The sequence below is a fragment of the Natator depressus genome, chromosome 8, assembly GCF_965152275.1.
Source record: "Natator depressus isolate rNatDep1 chromosome 8, rNatDep2.hap1, whole genome shotgun sequence".
Lineage (NCBI taxonomy): Eukaryota > Metazoa > Chordata > Testudines > Cheloniidae > Natator > Natator depressus.
Genome location: NC_134241.1, coordinates 84,194,905 through 84,217,507, shown reverse-complemented (window position 1 = coordinate 84,217,507; position 22,603 = coordinate 84,194,905). Strand labels below are relative to the sequence as shown.

At 40.6% G+C, this 22,603-nt stretch overlaps 1 protein-coding gene across 2 annotated transcripts in view; it reads right to left on the bottom strand.

Moving 5' to 3' along the window:
• The window catches only part of LRRIQ3 (leucine rich repeats and IQ motif containing 3), a 108,268-nt gene that overhangs the window by 14,083 nt on the left and 71,582 nt on the right, over positions 1 to 22,603 (bottom strand). Inside the window, exon 9 of one of the 2 annotated variants that reach the window (XM_074961533.1) lies at positions 19,414 to 19,637. In XM_074961533.1, the coding sequence (XP_074817634.1) occupies positions 19,454 to 19,637 (184 nt within the window). In that variant the 3' untranslated portion in view covers positions 19,414 to 19,453. The remainder of the gene's footprint in view (positions 1 to 19,413; positions 19,638 to 22,603) is intronic. The other variant, XM_074961532.1, reaches the window with a different exon arrangement.

The window sequence follows — 22,603 nt, the reverse complement described above, 5'->3', positions numbered from 1 at the left end:
AAAACAGGGCTTATCAGGTGAGATGCTGCATTTTACGTCAGCTTCATTTTCTATGCTGCTTTAAAGTGTAGTCCTATGTCGAGTGCATTACAGTAGTCTAATCTCATGGTGACAAAGGGATGAGCCACAGTAACAATGCTAGCATGTGAAAAAAATTCTTCAAGCTGGACAAAGATGGAAAAAAGCCTTCCACATCACTGCTATTATATGAGCATCTAACAGCATCTGGGGATCTATTACCCTCAGTATATTAACTTAAGTAACAAATACCAGATACACCATGAATCAGGAATTCTGTCTTCTAGTTTCATCTGCAAGCCTACAAGCATCATGACTTATTCAGATTGTGCTTCAACCAGCTAGCTCTCACCTCTGCCCAATCTCACCCAGACAAGCTGTTCAATAGCAATGGCTGGATCACATAAGACTGAAATATAGACCGAAATATAGGTTGTTATCAGTATACGGAGATGACCATACCCATGCCTCCTCACTAACCTTCCCAATGGCACCATATACACGTTCAACAAGAGCGGGACAGGACAGACTCTTCTAGAACTCGATCTATATAGGTGCTGCATATAAAGACAATTGCCCAAGACACTCCTCTGGAAAGACTCAGCAAGGATGGAATGGAGTCACTGAGAGTAGCTCCATCCACACTTGTTACAATCCACAGGTAAGACAGCAGCTCATGATCAGCAATGTGCAATGCAATGAGGACACCAGCTACTAACACCATTGATGCAGTCTTTGATGTCGACCCAAGTCTGTACTGAGACTGACATGGGTCAAGACAACTCAGAGTTGTCTTGTCCAGTCTTTTCTATAATCTTAATAAAAATTGTAGACAGTGATTAGACAGCTGGCTGGATTAGCAATGGCAGTGTTGGTTTCTTGGGTGGAGACTGCACAGCAACTTCCATGAGAGAAGTTGACTACATGCTTATCCTGAGGGCTACATTGACTACCTCCACAAGCAATGGACTCTGTCTTCCCCACTTTCACTAGCCAGGAAAGACATGAGTCAAAAATATAGGTTGTGGTATGATATTAGTGGGATTAGTTGCAGAGTATTGTACTCACTGTGACTAACGGTGGTAGAACTGGGAATTATATGATTAAGAACATAAGAACAGCCCTACTGGGTCAGAACAATGGTCCACCTAGCCCAGTATCCTGTCTTCCAACAGTAGCATGTACCAGATGCTTTAGAGGGAATAAACACAACAGGGCAATTTTTGAGTGAGCTATCCTATCATCCAGTCCCAGCCTCTGGCAGACAGAGGGACGCCCAGAGCATGGGGTTGAATCCCTCAACATCTTGGCTAGTAACCACTGATGTACATAACCTCTATGAAATTATCTATTTATTTTTTTGAATCCAGTTATACTTTTGGCCTTCACAACATCCCCTGGAAACAAGTTCCACAGGTAGACTGTGCACAGTGTGAAGAAGTACTTCCTTATGTTTTTTTAAAAATCTGTTACCTATTAATTTCATTGGGTGACCCCCTGATTCTTGTGTTACGTGAAGAGATAAGTAACACTTCCCTATTCACTTTCTCCATACCAGTCATGATTTTATAGACCTCCATCATATCCCCCACTTAGTTGTCTGTTTTCTAAGCTAAAGAGTCCCAGCCTGTTTAATTCTCCTCCTATGGAAGCTGTTCCATACCCCTAATCATTTTTGCTGCCCTTCTCTGTACTTTTCCCAATTCTAATTTATCTTTTTTGAGATAGGGCGACCAGAACTGCATGCAATAATCAAGGTCTGGGCCTACCATGGATTTATATTGCAGCATTATATTTTCTATCCCTTTCCTAATGGTTCCTAACATTCCGTTAGCTTTTTTGACTGCTGGTGCACATTGAGCAGATGTTTTTAGAGAATTATCCACGACTCCACCATCTCTTTCTTGAGAGGTAATAGCTAATTTAGATCCCTTCATTTTGTATGTATAGTTGGGATTATATTTTTCAAGGTGCACAATTTTGTATTTATCGTCATTGAACTTAATCTGCCATTTTATTGCCCAGTCACCCAGTTTTGTGAATCCCTTTGTAACTCTTCACAGTCAGTTGAACTTAACTATTTTGAGTAATTTTGTATTGTCTGCAACCTTTGCTGCCTCACTGTTTACCCCTTTATTGAAGAGTACTGGTCTGAATACAGATCTTTGCAGGACCCCGTTATGTAACTCTCTCCACTGTAAAAACTGACCGTTTATTCCTACCCTTTATTTCCTATCTTTTGACCAATTACTGATCCATGAGCTACCGTCCCTCTTATCCCAGGGCTACTTTCTTTGTTTGTAAGCCTTTGGATTAATTAAAAAATGAATGAACTTAAACTTATTTAAAAGATTAAATAAAAGGTATCAGAGTTCACTTATTTTTGACACTCATTTTAATTGAATCAATAAGTAATAAATAATAATAAACCTTTAAGTATTGCCTAACAGCAACACAAAGAAATGTTTTGGGTCTCTCTGCATTAGAACATTTCTTCATACATTATAGCTATAGAATATTAATCACATACGATAAAGTTTTGCCATAAAATATTAATACTTATTACAAGAATTAAGAGGCCAGATACTGTGGGGTCTTGAATATCCTGACCTTTCAGTGGAGTCAAGAGTTGAGAATGCTCAGCACCTCACAGGATTTAGTCCAAGGTGAACTTGTTTATAGACAGAAAAATATTTTTTTCATACCATTCTGCCTGGGAAGAAAGGATATTTTTATCTTTCCAGTGCAGGCAATCATGTTTTTAATCAGTAGCATTAGGTGACTATGTAGGTCATTATAATAATTCATTCTTGGATTGGTAGAAATGGAATCGTTAGACATTTCTGAAAAACACTGCAACCGAGGGTACCCAAAAAAAAATAAAATAAAAAAAAATCAAAGCAGTTTACAAATTACATGCTTCTCTTTCAATTAAATCCTTCCTGAATAGTAACTTTTAGATTACAACATGGTTCATAGGTCAATTTTTTTAAAAGTAAATTAAATCTATGAAATCTAACAATGTTTTCCTCTGTTCTGGTTCAACCTTTTTACACAGCTTCAGGCCTGAAAAAAACCAAAAACCTACAGTCAGACAAAGGGAGACTCTTTTCTATTTACTGCAGACCACATTGAATTTTCCTTTTTGAGCTACTTGGAGTGTGGTTCTCTACACCAATTTCTCAAAGTATTTGTTAACAATAAAACCAAATAGAAATCAAATATTTGGGGATTACATCAAACATAGGCACTTAGCAAACAATGTCTTAAATATTGTTGTGTGGACTTCAGTAAGTTTTTCCTTCACATTTATTTTTTCACTTATTAAAGTCAAAGGATTTTCTTTAAAAAAAAAAAAAAAAGATTGACTGTATGCTGCCATCTACTGGAAAGCACCACTTAATCAAGCAAAGTTGAAAGTATTTTCACCAAAACACTTAACACAAGCTTGACTTTACTCCCATGAGTAGCTATTTTGTGTCAGTGAGACTACTCAGGTGCTTAAAATTAAGCACATACAGAAGTGTATGCATGACTGGAGCCTAAATTAGTGCAAACTATATTGGAAAAAAAACACAAGTAAAAATCTATTGCATAGTCATGGAATCTTATAAATTCCTTAAGATGTGGACAGTCTCTTTCTATGCACAGGTACAGCATGGAGCACAAAAGAGGGTTGGTCCAACTGTCCCCTTTAGGAATTGCCACAATACATATAGCAATAATAAATAGTCTAATGATACAATCATTATCATCTACTCTTCCATTAGGAAAAATAAAGTAAATGACATGTTATTTCCTAGAATATTTACAAAGCTTTCAGTTAAAGGAATAATATCTGGGATTCGTGCTTTTCAGCCTCCCTACTCACTATTTGCAGTGCTGCCAACCCCCAGAGATTTAAACATCCCCACCACCCACCCACCCACAAATCTAAAACAAACGAAAACAAAAAAGCAACCAAAAAAAAAAATTCCACAGGACACACACTAAAAACCCCAATAATATTGCTAAATGGGAAAGTCTCGTGATTTTTACCCCATTTTCCTGAGTAGGTACTCTTCATTATTAATTTTTCAGATACTGCACCTGTCCAACAAATATGGCCAGCTAAAACAGTCTCATTAAATGATAACAATTGTAACAGAATATCCTTTCCAGCTGTGGACCTGAGGCTTCATTCCTTGCACATGTAAAATGATGTGAATTCTGCAGATGTTTTGCCTGATCAAATAATGAAGATCAGTTTCTGTATTTTAACATTAAAATCATTTTCTGCATTTTCCCTTTCCACTCAGCCTCACTGGTAGGTCTTACCTGAACACCTGGGCTGCTCAGTAATTTCCCGAGCGATGCGGACATGTTAGGCAGGTGAAAGAGGCATGCAAACCAACACTCAGACAGTGCTGGGAGCTCATGGAGGCACCTCCATTAGTGTGATATTTACCAATCATGCTCCAGTGCCACATGCTGTAGAGTAAATGCTGCTTTGCGTAAGGCTGACAGCTCTGTAGGATAGTAACTTGAGCCCGCTGGCAAATAAAGATGTCTCTACTTCTATTGCTGTCCTGGATGGGGCACATAACAGGTCCCCCTTGTCCTATTTAAAAGGAAGCCTCCATCTGCTAGTGCCCTAATTCAATGGTCCCCAAATTGTGGTCCAGAGACCCCTCGTGGCCAAAGGACCACTATGGCTATGTCCACATTACGAGATAAGGGCGTGATTCCCCTGCTCGCATACACATATTTGTGGTAGCTCAATGGAGTTAAATAGCAGTGTAGCTGCAGTACCATGGGCAGCAAGAGTGGAGGCATGGTTTAAATCATGAGTCAGGGATTGGTGTCTTTCATGGCATGGAGCCAGAAGGGCAGCACCTGGCTAGGGTGAAGTTTATGCTTAGGAGGTAACATCAGAGTGCCTCCATGGCCTACGTCACAGTCAAACCTTCTTTTTCTAGTACAGAGTAGGCTTTTTGCTCTTGGGAACAATTTTCAACATAGGTTGAGGATGTTCCCTGCCGGCCACTTGGGACAAGAATGCTCCCAAACCAACTTCAGAGGCATCAGTCTGGGAGACATTTTTTGGTGAAATCTAGGCTGTAGAGGACGAGATCACTCCGGAGGTGAGCCTTTAGAGTTTGAAAGGCTGTCTCATAGGCCTTCATCCAGTGAATCTTTTTGGGCTACCGTCTTGGAGCAGACTGGTGAGAGGGGCCACAGTAGATGAGAATCCCAGTGCAAACCAGCAGTAGTATACCACCATTTCCAGAAACCTGCGTACCTCAAAGACTCATAGACTTTAAGGCTAGAAGGGACCACTATGATAATCTAGTCCAACCTTCTGTACACCATAGGCCACAGAACATCACCCACCTACTCCTGTAATAGGCTCATAACCTCTGGGTCAGTTACTGAAGTCCTCAAATCTTGATTTAAAGACTCCAGTTACAGAGAATCCACCATTTACTTTAGTTTAAACTTACAAGTGACTCATGTCCCACACTGCAGAGAAAGGCGAAAAATCCCAGGGTCTCTGCCAGTCTGAGATGGGGGAAGATTCCCTCCAAAGCCCAAATATGGCAATCAGTTAGACCAGGGATCAGCAACGTTTGGCACATAGCCCGCCATAGTAAGACCCCTGGCGGGCCGGGCTGGTTTGTTTACCTGCCGCGTCCACAGGTTCGGCCGATCGTAACTCCCACTGGCTGCCGTTTGCCATCCCAGGTCAATGGGGGCTGCAGGAAGCTGCAGCCAGCACATCCCTCGGCCCGCACCGCTTCCCACAGCCCCCATTGGCCTGGAGCAGCGAACCGCGGCCAGTGGGAGCTGCAATTGGCCAAACCTGTGGACACGGCAGGTAAACAAACTGGCCCGGCCCGCCAGGGGTCTTACCCTGTCAGGCCGTGTGCCGATCCCTGAGTTAGACCCTGGGCATGTGGGGGAGACCCATCAGGCAGATATCTGGGAAAGAATTCTCTGTGATAACTCAGAGCCACCTTATCTAGTGTCCCATCTCTGGAAATGGGAGATATTTGCTAGTAATAGTCACAGATGGACCATATGCCTACCACCCCCTCCATAAACTTATCAAGCTCAGTCTTGAAACAATTTAGGGTTTTTGCCCCTTCTACTCCCCTTGGAAGGCTGTTCCAAAATTTCACTCCTCTGATGGTTAGAAAATTTCATGTAATTTCAAGCCTAAACTTGTTGGAGGCCAGTTTATATCCATTTGTTTTTGCACCTGCTTCTTTGAAGTCAGAGTGTGGCAGGTCCTTCAGGTCTGGACCTTGTCCACCAGAAGTCATACGTGGCCCTTCCCCAAGGTATACTTCAGGTAGATTGTTTTGTCTTTGCCTATGTTGCATTTGTTGGAGTTTGCTGTTAGTCTGACCTCTTTGAGGGTCCAGAATATAGCAGCTTCAGGTGTCATCCCAGCTCTGGCTATAAATCAAGACATCGTCATGGAATGTGGTGACATAACTATTATGGGGATGGGTGAGTTGGTCCATTAGCTGTCGAAATGTTGCTGGAGCACGAGATAAGTCAAACAGCATGGTCTGGAACTGATACAAGCCAAAGGGGTCAGCAAAGGCCATTTTTTCTTGAGCCTCTGGCATGGGTGGAATTTGCCAATATCCTTTGGTAAGATCCAAGGTGGTAATATATTTGGCTTCACACAAGTGATCTGTTCGCTCATCAATGCACAGTATGAATTATGTGTTAAATTTTGATATGGCATTGACTTTTCTAAATTTGATTCAAAATCGGGTAGTTCCATCTGGCTTACAGACCAACATGATTGGAGTTCTCCAATCACTATTGGATTCCTCATTTACTCCAAGGTCCAGCACAGATTGTTAGTATTGCTTCGTGACCTCTCTCAACTTTTGGGGAAGCAGCTGTGCGTTTTCCCTGACATAGTGTCCAGGCTCAGTTTGGGTATGGTGGGAGGTGAGGTGCGTTCACCTGGGCTGGGTAGAAAATACAGACACCTGCCAGAATTGTTGCCTATGGTGACATGAACACCATTGCCTCAATAAAATTAACTGGAAATTGTTAGTTAGTTCGCAGAAGGGTCCTGTTATAGTGGTACAGTTATCAGGAGAAAAAGAGTGCAAATTTAGTATACATATGTTGAGGAATAGCATAAAAAAGAGAAAGGCAAGCATTTCGGTTAAAAGAAAAGAAGAGCAGTAAGACAAACATAGCTAAGACAGTTAATAATACAAATGAAACAGAAATAGAACTATGAAATATATAAAAACCGGGAGGAACAAGTAAAAACGAGAAATGCAGAGGGCAGAAAAAAAAGCATAGTAGAAACATGCTAATGAAGAGGGCTGAAGGAAATAAAAAAATTTCTACAAATACAGTATTCCACAAAAAAGATAAAATTAGAGGAATTAATAGGGTCTATTAAATAAACCTGAGGGTGGAATAATAGGTGAAGAAGTACAAAGGAAGCTGAAGTAGTAAATAATACTTCTTTTATAATAAAAATTAAAGTTAATTATTGAGTTATCAAATTTAAATGAGTATTGAAGTGATCCAGAGCAAATTAGCAATAAAGAGATGGTACAGGAATATCTATTAAAATTAAACATACAAATCAGCAGGATAGAACAAAATATACCCTAGAGTGGCCTAACTCCAATGAAGTGAGCTATAGCTCACGAAAGCTTATGCTCAAATAAATTGGTTAGTCTCTATGGTGCCACAAGTCCTCCTTTTCTTTTTGCTAAATAGAACTATTAGCAATCACTTCTGATAAATGCTGGAAGACAGATTAGGCACCTGACGGGAGAAAAGCCAACATGGTTCCAATCTTCAAAAAGGGAGAACGGGGGAAGTATTGACCAGTTCATTTAACTCTGCTCTGTGTAAGATAGTAGAACTGATAATAAGAAAATCTCAATGTAAACATTTGCCTTGCAATGGAGAGGAGATGCTGGCATGGAAGCATGTAGACTAATCAAACAGGTTTGGCCAAACAAATTTCAACTGATGCCTTTAAAAATGTTTTGTTCTATGTAACATTGGGCAGCAATAATGAAGGAGGTATAACTTAACTTGATAGGAGTACATTTTTGATACAACACCACAAACTTATTGAGAAGTTGGAAACAGGCTGTATGGTTTGAACACATATTTGGGGAAATAAATTGTCCAAGAGTCAAATAATTACTAGTCCAAATATCGGAAGGTATCAAGTGGGGGTTTGCAGGGTTTTGATCTGAACAACAATATAAAATTCACATTAAATAAAATCGTATGAGGATATTAAAGTAGAAGGACAATGCTTAATTTGTAATGAATTAGGTGCCAGGGCTGAAGCATTTTTTTTACTTTCATAATGGCTGCAGCACGCGCCAAGGTGGTGGGGCTATGAACTGCGAAGCCTAGAGGTGCCAGGGCTCAGCTATGGCAAGCCCTGGGTACAAATTAAGCACTGTAGAAGGGAATGTAAGCACTCCAAAGGGGACTGATCAAAATTACAGAACAATCTAGCAATCTTAGAGAGATGGACAAATGAGAGAGAGAGAGATGTAATACAGGTGAACTTCCTGTGCTCCTGAGATTTTGTTATAGAGCCTTTCAAGCAAACTACAGCCTTCTATCTACTCCAGAGTCATCTCCTATCCTATATTTTAGAATAAGAAACATATTTTACATTGTCAGTTTCCTTTATTTTTATTTGGAAAGGGATCTTCAGATAGAATATTGAAGTGATATGTCAAACTTAGTAGGACCCAAACTTAATCTACTTTATATCTGATTGTAGATTAAATTTCTGCAGCAAAACAAAGAGTTCAGCATTCTTTTTCTGTTAATAAACTCAAGCCAATAATACCAGCGTGAACAAGCAAAGTTCCCAGGCCACCCTCTACACAGCACACATATGCTGAGTTAACATCCAAATGCCCAGCCCCCTTTCTTGAGTTCTACTTTATTCCCAGTTGAAGAATAACACAATATAAATTGTAGCCTGAGCTTCCTCCGAGTCAGTTTTTTTAAAGAGTTTCCCTCACTGCCCAGTCTCTCATTCCCCATAGAAGAACACACAAACCCTTTTACGCCATAGATTGGATCTAATGAGATCCATCTGGACTGGCTGCTAGCCTATGTCAATAGAATAGCCCTGCCTTGCTCTTCAACACTGACATTCTATCAATGCTAGAAAACCAGTGCTAGTGAAAGAATGAAAAGTATCAAACTGGTCCTGTATATGATGTACAGGAAATACAGTTTGGTTTTAAAAAAAAAATCCCACCAGATTTCATCGTTATGCTTCCCAGGAATTATATTAAGCAGTCTGCATGACTTTAAAAGATACTTGGTTCAGTGTCCCTTAAGGCAATAATGGGAGATGTTCTTAATGTGACTTTCTGAAAACCAGGGAAGATTTTGTACTGTGCCTTCAAAGGGCTTTAATCCAACTTTGGGCACTTTCAATTCTGGTAGCCCTCAATAGCCCTGAGTGCTGGTGCTGCTCAGAATCCCCACAGTGCCACATACTTTACCCTTCCACCCACTGCATGTGCCCTCCAGCCTTTGATATCACCCCATGCCAGGTTTTGTGAGGGGACCTGTGTACAGCAACTTACACCTGTCTTATCCAGTGCCAACACTGGGGGAATTCTCCCCCAAACTGGTATGGGGTTTTTATGGCAATATACAGGGGATGTAGTGGGGTGAAAATCTCACCCCATGTGTTCTCCAAGCTCCTACAAAAATTAGTAATAATTACTCAGATAAGTAGTACCATAGCCCAATTCCACATAAACCTGTACGCACATGAGATATCTTTACTCAAACAATGTCCCACTGAAATCAGTGGCATTCCTCATGTGAGTAACTTTTAAACATCTATTGGGTTTTTAGCAGTCTAGTGCAGGGGACCTTCTCAAGACACTTTGCATCATGAAATCTTAACATTGGGCCGAAGTGGTATGGCGGACAATGCACAGGCTGTCTGCACTGGGGTGAACTTCACCCCATTCGCAGAATTAAATCAGTGAGAACTGGGCATGCAGAACTCCTGAAGGATCAGGGGTTTATAAAAATGATATTGTTACACAGACTTAAAAGAGTTCTGCCCAAAGGAAAAAAGTCAATAGTTCTGACTTTTGTTTTTTAAATTCTTTATAGTTCGTAATGCTGATTTTTTCCTATCAGTTTTCTTTTTTCATTTGGGAAATATCAAGGAGTTTTTGCATTTTGAGTGGAACAAAAATGTACTTTTGTTTAAATTTGAGCTAGGTTTAAGTTTAAGGCTAAAAATCTTCACTGTTTATGTTTAAATAAAATATAAAATTAATTCTAAAATGACACTGAATACAAAAGTCTGTCCATCACATATGGCTGGAATCACCAAAAGTCACAAGCCTTCATATTACAAAGTCCAACAGCAAACTGCAATTTTTAATAAATAATATATAATAATTAATAAAGAATATGACATTCTGTTGCACTTTGCATCTAAGGAACCCAAGTACATTTGTTTATGATCACTATGATTTACTGCTACATTTTCCTAAAGATGCTTTACTCTTTTGATATTAGCACTGTCTCACCCCTTCAGCACCTGATATCAGATATAGAGGAGGCAAGAAGGCTGGAAAATTAATGAATCAAGTGATTAAACTACAGACCAAACAAAACAAGAAAATGAAAATCTCCTGGAAGTGGTGACATTTGTTTAGAATATATGTCTAATGTTACTAGCACAATCCCAATATACTGAAAGAGAAAATCATTAAAAGTTATAAATACCGGGACAGATTTTCTTGTGTTCCAAAACTTTTGCTCAGCTCAGCATGGGAGTGGCAGAGGACCTGTCAGGGGACCATTTTTGGCCTCAGCAACATATAGAGATCCTGACAGGCAGCTCTAAATGCTAAATGGAACACACCCCAAAGGAGAATAGGCATAATAGCTTTCCCAGGCCCTTCCCAGGCCCTGTCATCATTTGGGCTAAAAGTGAGAGAGGGGAGGGTGGTAGGCGCTACGCCCAGAATCAGAACTTTTGCACCAGCAGGAAGTATCCCTAGGATTGGGGAATTCTCTGCTAAGCATTAGAGGCCAGTTTCCAGTACCTTTTCACCTCCTAAGTGGTACAAAGAGATAGTATCTGATTAGAGAATCCAGCTGAATGTCTGGTCTTCTAATTACTCCCCAGATACGAAGCTTCAGGTTCTTTGCACCTTCTCTACACACATATAATTACAGGCCTGGCTAGTAGAAAATCAGTTGCTTCTAATTTTGTCAAACTTTAGCTGATCAGGCTGAAAATGTCCATGTTTGCTCTGTTTCTTGAAACTTTCGTGGAAAACGGTTCATTCTCAAAAATCTGAGAAAGAGGTCATAGGAAGCTTTTTTGCTAATATTTAAAAAAAAATACAAGTGTTTTTTGTTTGTTTTTAAAAAGTTCTAATGCCTTCATGCTTTTGAGCAAGAACTTGATGTTTTGAAATGAGATAGCATAAGATATGTGACCCCAAGACTACCCATGTGAAAACCTATCTAGATTTGACAGGGTTGTAAGCCTCTGACTATCACCATTTGCACAGGATCAGTACAGCTTGTTGCTAAAATCTCCAAACTTTTAAGCAGCCCTTAGCACGTTCCAGCTTCCTACATACTGACTACACTGAGCATGCAGCCCCCACAGATCCTCTTAATTAGTAGGCACATAACTAGAGCCCTAGAGGAAGTGGGGAGTAGTGAAAGCTGCTGCCTTAATAGCCACTTTGGCCTATGGAAAGGTGAACTGGATTAGGAGCCAAGATGAGACCTCTTATAATTATAATTATAAATGTACCTCTCTTGATAATTAGTATTAATAATCCTGTGAACTTCACAGCCCTTATTATTGAGCACCACCTCCTACCTTGACCTTTGGAGGCAGTCCACAATCATTCACCCATTTTAGAAATTAGACAACTGAGAGATTACAAAAGGTCACTTCTGGCAGAGCTGACAATCGGAACTGGGTCTGCAATATGGCAGACCAAAGACTCAACCATTTAGTCATACTGCCTTTCAGAATGAATACGTCAAATGTATGTGCTTGGCCGTACTGACTCACCATTAGACAATACTCCCCTCCAGAGTGAGGAATAAAACCCAGGATTCCTAACACTTCTTTGCTATCTAGCAAATCTAGATAATAAGATTCTGGGATTGTCACTCTGTGTGTGACTCTGAAGCCTATTATGTCTGTTGAACCAGCATACACAATAATCCTCAACACACAAAACCCCTCAATGTAGCACTCACCCCTCCAAATCTCACTCATCCATACAAATCTACACAGAATCCTCCAGCACAATCCCCTCTAGACACAAATCAACACAATCAATCACACAACACAAGCAGCAAACACAACAATCCAAGGACATATACCACCTCACTACAGCCCTTTCCTCCCCCCGCATTTACCACCCACACAAATCTTCCTGCACAATACAACTACTGACACATATCAACACAAACACCCACACAACAAACCCAAACACATATAACCCCTCACCACAGTGCATAGCTCTCATTTTACACAAACATATCAACAAAAGTTTAACAGTACAACACATAGACTCACTCAACCTCTTTCATACTTCCCATAAAACAATATACTTGAGTACCAAAACCATTTTGACTACTTGTACTTCGGTGCAACAGGCTGTCTTTCTCCCCCTTCGGTGCATAGTTTGCATATATTATAGCAGCCAAATAATGCTATCAGTTACTCCTTTATCTCATGTGATAAAGGCCTGTACTGTAGCTCTAAAGGACCTGGGTTCCAACCTTACAGGTGAGAGGTACCAACATAATTCCACATAAAGGAATTTCTCATGGCTTTTTTGTGTTTGGTTTTTTTAAACCTAGGAAATTAAATACAAAATAGTAGGTTAAAAAAACATTATTAAGGTTGCAAAGTCAACCATTCAGAATTTTAGAAATTCCAGAATAAAGGCTGACCATTCACCCTTAATTTGCCCTTCATGCATTTGCATTATGATACACTTTTTTATTACAGGATCACATATTATTTGTTCTCCAAGATCCCGGTCTCATTCAGCACACAGGATGAGACAGAGGTTTGCAACAAGAGAAAGTATATCATCTTGCATTTAAGTCACGGAACTGAGTTTTATCTCTAGTTCTGACACAAACTTCCTATGATGTTGGGCAATATTATCATAATACATACACACAAAGGGTATGAGAAAGTTGTACAGGCAACTTTTATGTCATTTACTAACTTTAGAGTGCTTGGAATTGCAATATTAACATTAAGAAAAGGAGTACTTGTGGCACCTTAGAGACTAACCAATTTATTTGAGCATAAGCTTTCGTGAGCTACAGCTCACTTCATCGGTAGCTCACAAAAGCTTATGCTCAAATAAATTGGTTAGTCTCTAAGGTGCCACAAGTACTCCTTTTCTTTTTGCGAATACAGACTAACACGGCTGTTACTCTGAAACCTCATATTAACATTCTTTACCTTTTTGTGTGTATGTCATAATATAAAATGTTTCATACAGGCACACACACACATTCTGAGTTTTCGAAACCTCTAGACACACATTCAAGTGCAGCCTTTGAGGCTGACACATCTCTTGGCAGTGGGAAATCCCACAGTCCAATTGTGTTGGCCCTGAAACTAGTGCAGTTTCTATCAAGTCTCCCAAATAGCATATTTCTAGAGTTCCGATGAAGCTCTGGACCCTCTCTGATTTACTGTTTTGCTCTTCAAGGATTACATGGCAGAATAAGCAAACAACAGATTCTGCCAAGGAATTTCTAGCACCCACACTTAACTCGTAGGCAGCGTTAGATATATACTGTGCTAAAAAGAACAGAACCTATGCGCTAAACCCCTCCCCTCCAAGAGCCGTTTGGGATTTGGACAGTGTATTTTCAGGGTCTTGAGACCCACTTCTCTTCCTTCTTTTCTTACCTGCTTCTGTTCTCCTCTCTCTAAAATGGTTGTTGAGAGAGTCCGTCTTTTATAAAGATGCTGTCCCCTTTCTCAGGTGACCAATCTGAGCTGCTTGCAGTCCCTCATTAGACAATCCACTGCTTGGTACAAGGCCACCTGGGAGAAAGGGTTTCTTTGGATGGTACTTAACTCATTGTCCATGGATGCTTCTATCTGAATAGGAGACCCTCCTGGTTAATGACCCGTAGTTGCTCTGCCCTGTTCACCCTCTGTCAATATCTCAAGATATCCCAGTCCAAGATGGAGGTAAAAAGGAAGGCACAGTACAATCATACAATCAAAATGGCACTCTTCAAAGTGGAATTTATAGTCTCATACAGATACAGACATATACTAAATCACCCTGGATGCTAAGGTCCCCTCATGGAGACAGAGTACAGCAGAAGCATAGGGGAGGGTGATCAAGAGGAGCCCAGTTGCTTATGGAACTATCCTATCAGGGTGGAGTAGGGACATCAAGAGCCATGGAGAGAGACAGTTTGCCACAGAGTGGGTACTTCCTTTTCCACAGATCTCAGTCATCCATTGAATTAGAAGGCCATTCTCCTTGTATCCTCTATGGCTTCCCAAACTACTCTAATCCCAAGGAAGCAGCCTGACCTTTTGTTCCATATCCACACGTTTTACTTCAGGAAAGTCAACTATCACCCCTGATATATGTCAAAGAAATTCCTAGGTAATGAATGAATAAGAACCACTATAGGCTTTCACAGTTGGTTTATAGAAAATTCTATTATTTAACAAAGTATTTTTATCTTTCAGAGACAGACCTTCTCATGTTTTTATTTATGACAAGGTTTTAATATACTTGTGATTTAATATATCTTCTCCTTATGTGATTCATTAGCAATTTAACTCAACACATGGTCACACACACTGAGCAGATCAGAAGACAGAAATTAGCAGTATTGTTTGCCTAAGAAAATAATCTAGACGAATGAAGAAAGATGTACGAAAAGTGTTATACCACATCAAAGAGTGAAAACACTATTGGAGAGAGGCTATTTAAATATTACATAAATGTCTAGAATTGCTGTAAAAGCTGAACAGCAGATATGATGGAATGTTTTTATCCTAATCAGTTCAGTCTCCAATTATGTATTCTATACTCCTGCTAAAATGCCCATTTTTCTGAGGTTGGGTATTTCACTTGATTTTTTCTCTCCAATAAATTACAGATATTACTTTCCACTAGTTACTAACCAGAGTTTAGAAGTTTCAAGTACAGTTTAAATGCTTGCAAATTATTTAAAAAATTGTTTTAAAACATGACTTTTATAAACTATTTGAATCTCAGTTTTCTATAACTGCCTATTCTGGGTGATTTCTGTGTTCTTTTAATTAATTAATTGATGCTACTGAGCATCATGATTTCAGAAAAAGTTCTATTCAAGGACAAATTTTCAAGTAGCCTCAGGAAATGGGTGTACAAAATGTAAGAATAACATATACAAGCTACCCCTAAATCACAGGTGGGTTGCAAAGTATGAGACTGAAAGACAAGTGCTTCCCATTAGCTCAGAATTAATCCCACTTATACAGGGACAAATTAAAGCTAAGCAGAGCACAGATCCAGAAAAACACCACCAGTCACAGACTCTTTCTCCCAGTTTCACACAATGTTTCTTTCTTCTGTTGCTGAGATCATGGTCTTATTCATCAAAGAATCAACCCACACAGTCTATCCCAGTTAAATGGTCAGTCAAAGCAAACAACTGTGCTGTCCCAATGCCTCCTGATCTGATTCTAGCTCTCAGACTCCAGATCCCCAAGGATTTTGTCTTAATGGATGCCTGCATTTATACAGTACCTTTTGTCATAAAGGATCTCTAAGAAACAGCTTGCTATCACCCCACCACTCACCAAACACACATACACACACACACACACATACCCTCACCCTTGGCAAACACACACATGCTTAACTTTAAAAATAATCATATGCATAAATATTTTTAAGTTTGGGGTCTATATGTGCATACAAGAAGAACTGTAGCCAAATATGGCGTTAAAATTACTATAAATTGTCTAGATCTTTTTTAACATTCCATTGTTGGGACCTTTCCTTTACATGTCATCCAAAAGATGGCCCTTACATCCAACAACCCCTAACATGATACTGGGCAGGTAGACCAGTCAGTCTCAGAGAAAAACGTGGGACTTACATAAATGCTAGCATCACTTCCTACTGCACCCTGGCTTTCCTTGGAAGTCTCCCTGTAGGAGTGTGGCAGGAGCAGAGTGTCCTTGTGGACCTTCTGCGCAGACTGTTGTCAACACAGGTCTCCCTGGGTGGGAAGAATTCTCTATTTCTAATGTCCAGTGAGGTGGGCTCTGCCCCAACAGCTAATTGTCCCTTCAGTATTATCTCCTTGTGGGTGTGGTTGAGGGGCTCTGCTGCAAAAATGTTCTACAACAGAGTTTCTCAAACTGGGGTCCGCGGTACTCCAGGGGGTCCGCGGGCCCCGCTGATCAACTCCTCCCCTCTCTCCCTCAACTCCTCCCCCTCCCTCCCAGCGCTTCCTGCACGCCAGGGAACAGCTGTTCCGTGGCATGCAGGAGGTACTGGGAGGAGGAGGAGGAACGGGGACATGGTTCGCTTGGAGTAGGGGGCAGAATCACATCCAGGGCCACCAGCCTCACTGATCAACTCCTCCCTCTCCCTCCCAGTGCCTCCTGCATGCTGGGGAACAGGTGTTCAGCGGCATGCAGGAAGCACTGGGAGGAAGGGGGAGGAGCGGTGATGGGGCACACTCAGGGGAGGGGACAGAAAGAGGTGGGGAAGAGGAGGAGCAGGGGTTGGGCCTTGGGGGAAAGGGTGGAGTCTGGGTGAGGCCTGGGGCTGAGCAGGGGGTTGGGAGTCTGAAAATTTTAAATCAAAATAGAGGTCCTTAGATTTCTAAAGTTTGAGAACTGCTGTTTTACAACAAAAAGCAAATGTAACTCAGTACTAGGCCATCCCCCTGTCTTCTGGGGGAGGGGAAGCATTCCTGGTCTTTCCTTTGGGCTTGATTCCCAGTCTCTGATTTGAGTATTGCTCATTCCTTGGGATCTAGCTATTCCTCCACTGTGGTTGCTCAGGCTAGCAGGCCTCTCTCCATAACTCTGCAAGCAAAGTTCCTTTCCTTTCAAAGTTCCTTCCTTTCCGAAACAGTTTGCAAGCAAAGTTCCATTCAGGCAGAAAGGTAGAGCTCCTTCCTGGACAGAATGGACCAGGTTCTCTCTTTTTATTTCCCTTCAAATAAAGGCTTGGCACTGGCTGCAGGTATAGCAAGGCAGGGCTAGCAGAGAGCAAGGGCTCTCCTTAACCTCTTCTCTGCTGGTATAGGGCCTCTCTGCCCCATCACTCTCCCATACAAGTATTGACTATGGCTCATGCTGTTTAGCTTAAGAGATCACAGCCCTAGCTAGTACTCATGTACAGTCACACAAGAGTATTGGACACTTATGGCTTGTCTACACAAACAACTAGACTGCGGTGAGCTGGGGTGTGAATCTATTCTGCACTTGTCTGCCACAATCTAATGGTCATTGTGCACCCTGCTGCCACACACGAACAGTTCATCAGAACGCTTTGATCTAGCCCTTTTGAAACAGGATTAGCTCAAAGTGTATTCATACATAAGAACATAAGGGCATTATAGTGCCCTTCTGCTCTATCTTACCAGTTCACACCTGAGTATTAAAAAAGATTGTTTCTATATAGCTGTGGCCTATGCACAATTAAAGGAAGAGAAGAACTGGCAATAGGAAATATCATTTGGAATGAATGAAAGAGACAGGCTTCCAGGGACTCGAGACAGAAGAGAATGAAAGAAAACTGCATAACTTCACATAGTACACAATGGTAGAGTAAGGAGATTGTCTTTTTTTTAAGCAATCATAATGATTTTGTTTTAGGGCACCGACCCAGAATATATTTATTTAGCAAAATTAATATACTCAAGTATTGGGATAGCTCAGTGGTTTGAGCATTGGCCTGCTAAACCCAGGGTTGTGAGTTCAATCCTGGAGGAGGCCATTTAGGGATTTGGGGTAAAAATTGGGGATTGATCCTGCTTTGAGCAGGGGTTTGGACTAGATGACCTCCAGAGGTCCCTTTCAACCCTGATATTCTATGATAAGGTTATAGCTATCCATCTCCCTCATGACCTGTGAGACTATTTATGTCTGAAACATTGTTCTCACTTTCCAAAAACCACCTTTAACATGTTCTCTTGCTGCTATATCAAAGTTGTCGGGGAACTGGCTTTTACCAAGAACATGCATGCAGCGTGAGGAATCAGCATTTTTATCAGAATGGTAGTCTGATTCTGTTTCTTTTTTTTTTTTTTTTTACGAGGCTAGGTGGTTAGCCATGTTATCAATCCTCCCCACTTTATCCAGGCTCGGGACCAACAGCCACATCAAAGTGCAGAAGCAGCAGCAAATAAGAGAGGACTGGAAGAAACTAGTTTCCGCCCTGTGTGCCAACACTAGCCCAAGACAGATATAAGAATAATAATAAAAACGACTATATTTTATATATGCAGTGTAGTTGTTGCCGCCTTGGTCCCAGGATATTAGAGAGAGAAGGTGGGTGAGGTAATATCTTCTGTTGGTGAGAGAGCTTCTCTGTTGGTAAAATATATTACCTCACCAACCTTGTCTCTCATATTTTATATAGACATGCACACACATGTACACATACAGAGTCAGAAGTATGCATAAAAAGAATGTAAGCAGAATAAACTAGAAAGATAATTAATTACATGTCTGGAAGCAGCTAATGAGACGAATCAAAGTACACAGCGTGCTAATGAAAGTTAGCAGCTAGGAGAAAATGCATCGGGGTTGCCAGAATGAAACAGAAAATACATTCCATCTAGAGCTTATGGCATTGTTGTATGTATACATTTGCTGAGGCAGCACTGAGGCAAAGCTTCAGCAGCACTGTCTGCAATAACTGTAGTCAAAATTTTAATTGCACTCTAGCTATTTGGCTACATTATCAACCATAAAAGCCCTATTATTTTTTTCCCACTGAATAATTTAGTTTTCAGAGTAAGTACAGATGATAACTGTATGCACACGTGTAGTCCTCGCCATTTAAAAGTAAACATTTACCACGAATTACCACACAATGCAATCTGAAATATCACCGTCACTTCTAAGGTTAGGAAAATAGTGAGCAATATCATACACTGAAGTGTGGTATCTAATACTGTAGTAAATGTTGATTTTTTAAAATAAGACCAGTTTTATACATTCTAGAAGTAAACATACATAATTGTCTCTCTTCATTATGTTTTTTTCTTAAATGAAGGCCTGGAAGTTCAGTTTAAATGATGAGAGTATAGACTTCCAAATTTAGTATTCAAATAAAAAGAGAAAGTTTGGTTTATACTCACTTACAATGTTGCAAGTTAACATCTTAAACATTGGAGTTTATTATACATGCTTTATTGCACTGCAGCTCAATGGCGGCCCGATCATAATTTTCATATTGGCTTGATGATCCTTTACAGCTGCAACTTTTGCCTTGACTTGCTGTAATCTCTCACTAGTCTTTTGAGAAACAATGGAACCCAGAATCACGTTTTCTGCTAAGTTTTCTTTTTGTAACTTCAATTTCCTGGAGAAAAATAAAGGAAGAAACTTCAGTCTTATTCATACAACTTGCAGCCATGGTTTACCAGTCACAGATCAGCTGAGCAAATTTCCTGATGAAAGTCTTGTCTCTAAAAGTTAGACTCTTTTATACATATATGCTCTTGGCTTCTTCTTTATATTTTACAACTGTGTCTAGCTTCTTTTTTCTCCAATTAAGCTAGATTAATTAAATTCATTTTAATGAAAATTTCTGATAGATTTGGAATTTGACATACTATCCAGTGGTTCTCAAACTGGGGGTCGGGACCCCTCTGGGGGTTGTAAGGTTATTACATGGGGGGGTCACGAACTGTCAGCCTCCGCCCCAAACCCCGCTTGCCTCCAGCATTTATAATAGTGTTAAATATATTAAAATGTGTTTTTAATTTATAACGGGGGGTCACACTCAAAGGCTTGCTATGTGAAAGGGGTCACCAGTACAAAAGTTTGAGAACTACTGTACGACACCCATGCTCCTCTTCTTTCACCTCCTTTCCCATAGTAATTAATGTATATAGAATTTAGACAGGCCGTAGGAATAATTTTTGCTTCTGTAGGCTGAAGTTTGCCTACAATGCAGAGGACTATCACAAGGCCCACTGCACCAGGGGTTCTCAACCAGGAGTACGTGCACCCTAGAGGATCTTCCAGGAAGTACATCAATTAACCTAGATACTTGCCTTGTTTTACAACAGGCTATATAAAAAGCACTAGCAAAGTTAGTACAAACTAAGATTTCACACAGATAATGACTTGTTTATACTAATCTATATACTATATCAGGGTTCTCAAACTGGGTCACAACCCCAAAGTGGGTCGCAAGTTTGTTTTTATGGGGTCTCCAGGGCCGGAGTTAGATGTGCTGGGGCCCAGGGCAGAAAGCTGAAGCCTGAGCTCTGCCACCTGGGCTGAAGCCAAAACCCGAGCAACTTAGCTTTGCAGGGCTCCCTGTGGCATGGGGCCCTGGGGAATTGCCCTGCCGGCCACCCCCTAATTCTGGCCCAGAGAGTAGGAATAGACTCAGTGTGGAGAAAAACTTAATGGTTGCTGTCACTTCACTGCCTCCCAGTATGGCAGGGCTCACAAGTGAAAAACACGCTCAAGTATATTTATTATATGGTAGAAATGAGAAAATAAGCAACTTTTTAGTAATAGTGTGCTGTGACACTTTTGTATTTTTATGTCTGATTTTGTAATCAAGTAGTCTTTAAGTGAGCTGAAAGGGGTACAGTAGGTTGAGAACCACTGCTCTGCAAGACTTAAATTCTGCACAGGAGCAAAGACACCACAGAGGGGGCTGTGCACAGGGCTGAGAGCCATGGAGAGGGTCTCTATGCCAATTCCACAGGCTGGTACAGAATGCTATGACATTGGTAGATCAGGAATGGTGCCACAGGATTCACACTTACAAACAATCCCAGCACTGAACACCATGAGCACAAAGTGGCTGCGACTAACTCTTCCAGGCCATAGGAACAGTAACCACAAAGACTGCAATAGCATCACTCACTAGCTGCAAATTATGAATTTCACCTTCTTAAACCTTACTGCACTCCACTTGCACAGAGCACCTTTATTTGGATTCCATGCCAGTGGAGGGATTCTACTATCAGTGAAGTTAAAAAGACACTCAAAAAGAGTAGGTATTGTCCTGTTTACGAGGAATCCTCATGGTCAAACTATTAAAACTTGCACTTATTTAGAATGTTGCATTATGCTCTAGTTTTTAAACGTGATTAAGCAGTATAGCTGTGGTTAAAAGTCTCCAACTATCTCTATTATCAACCCAATTTATGTGGTTTATAATTTGACCATTGTACATTTCATCCAACTGAACATCAGTGGACAACTTAGCTTCCAAAAGAGGCCAGTATAGTTTTAAGGAAATGTATAAAATAAATCAATTAAGCCTCTAGGTATAGTGCATAAAGTAGGGTTCCCCAGTCCACACACAATGTAGATCTTTTTTTTTGCCGCTGTACAGAAAAAACATTCCACCCAAAACAAACAAAAACAAAGCAAAAACCCCAAATCCAATCTAAGAAACAACATAATTACTTTTCTTTGAAGAAGTCAACACATGCTGGCATTAATTTAGGGCCCAATCCTGAAATCCTTACTTAGGCAAAATTCCCCTTGAAAGCAATGGGAGTTTTGCCTATACAAATCTTGAACAGAGAATTTATAACAAGGGCATAAAGGGGAAAGCATGCTCAATCGTCCTTCAATTCCTTCACCAATATAGAATCCAGATGGCATAGGGCTCCCCAGTAGCAAGGAAAGAGTCGTGGAATCCATGTGGACAACATTTCTTGAAGAACCACAGTTACTTTATGAGGCCACATCCAAAAGCCTGAGACATACTCTTCCAGATGTTTTTGGATAAGCATGTAAGCTGCTGATGAAACCGATGAAGTGGGTTTTAGCCCACAAAAGCTTATGCCCAAATAAATTTGTTAGTCTCTAAGGTGCCAAAAGTACTCCTCATTTCTCCACCATGGTCTTGAATCTTTCCTGTGGTAGATAAGCCCTTGCTGGTGTGGAATTTAGCAGTGCCCCATGAACTGTTCTCTGCGTTGGCAACAGTGTGGTCCTGAGACTCAGAGTAGTGGAAAGATGTGGAATTAGGTGAACTGAATAGTTCACCTGCCGTGGTGATTTTCCTCAAATGAGTTAATCGTTAATGTACAGATATACCTGGATCCCTTGTCTCCTTCTGTGAGCCACCACAACTGCCAATCACTTGGTGAACACCTTTGGTGCTGATGAAAGACAAAGAGCAAAACTCTCTACTGGTAGATGCTCCCACTTGGAATCTCAGGTATTTTCTGTGTGTCAGTTGAACTGATATGTAAAGTATCAGTAAAACTGATATTGTAAAATAGTGAGCCAGGAAGCAGGGATAGGGATTTGGGAATTTAATAATTGGATTATAGAGGCCAACCTTAT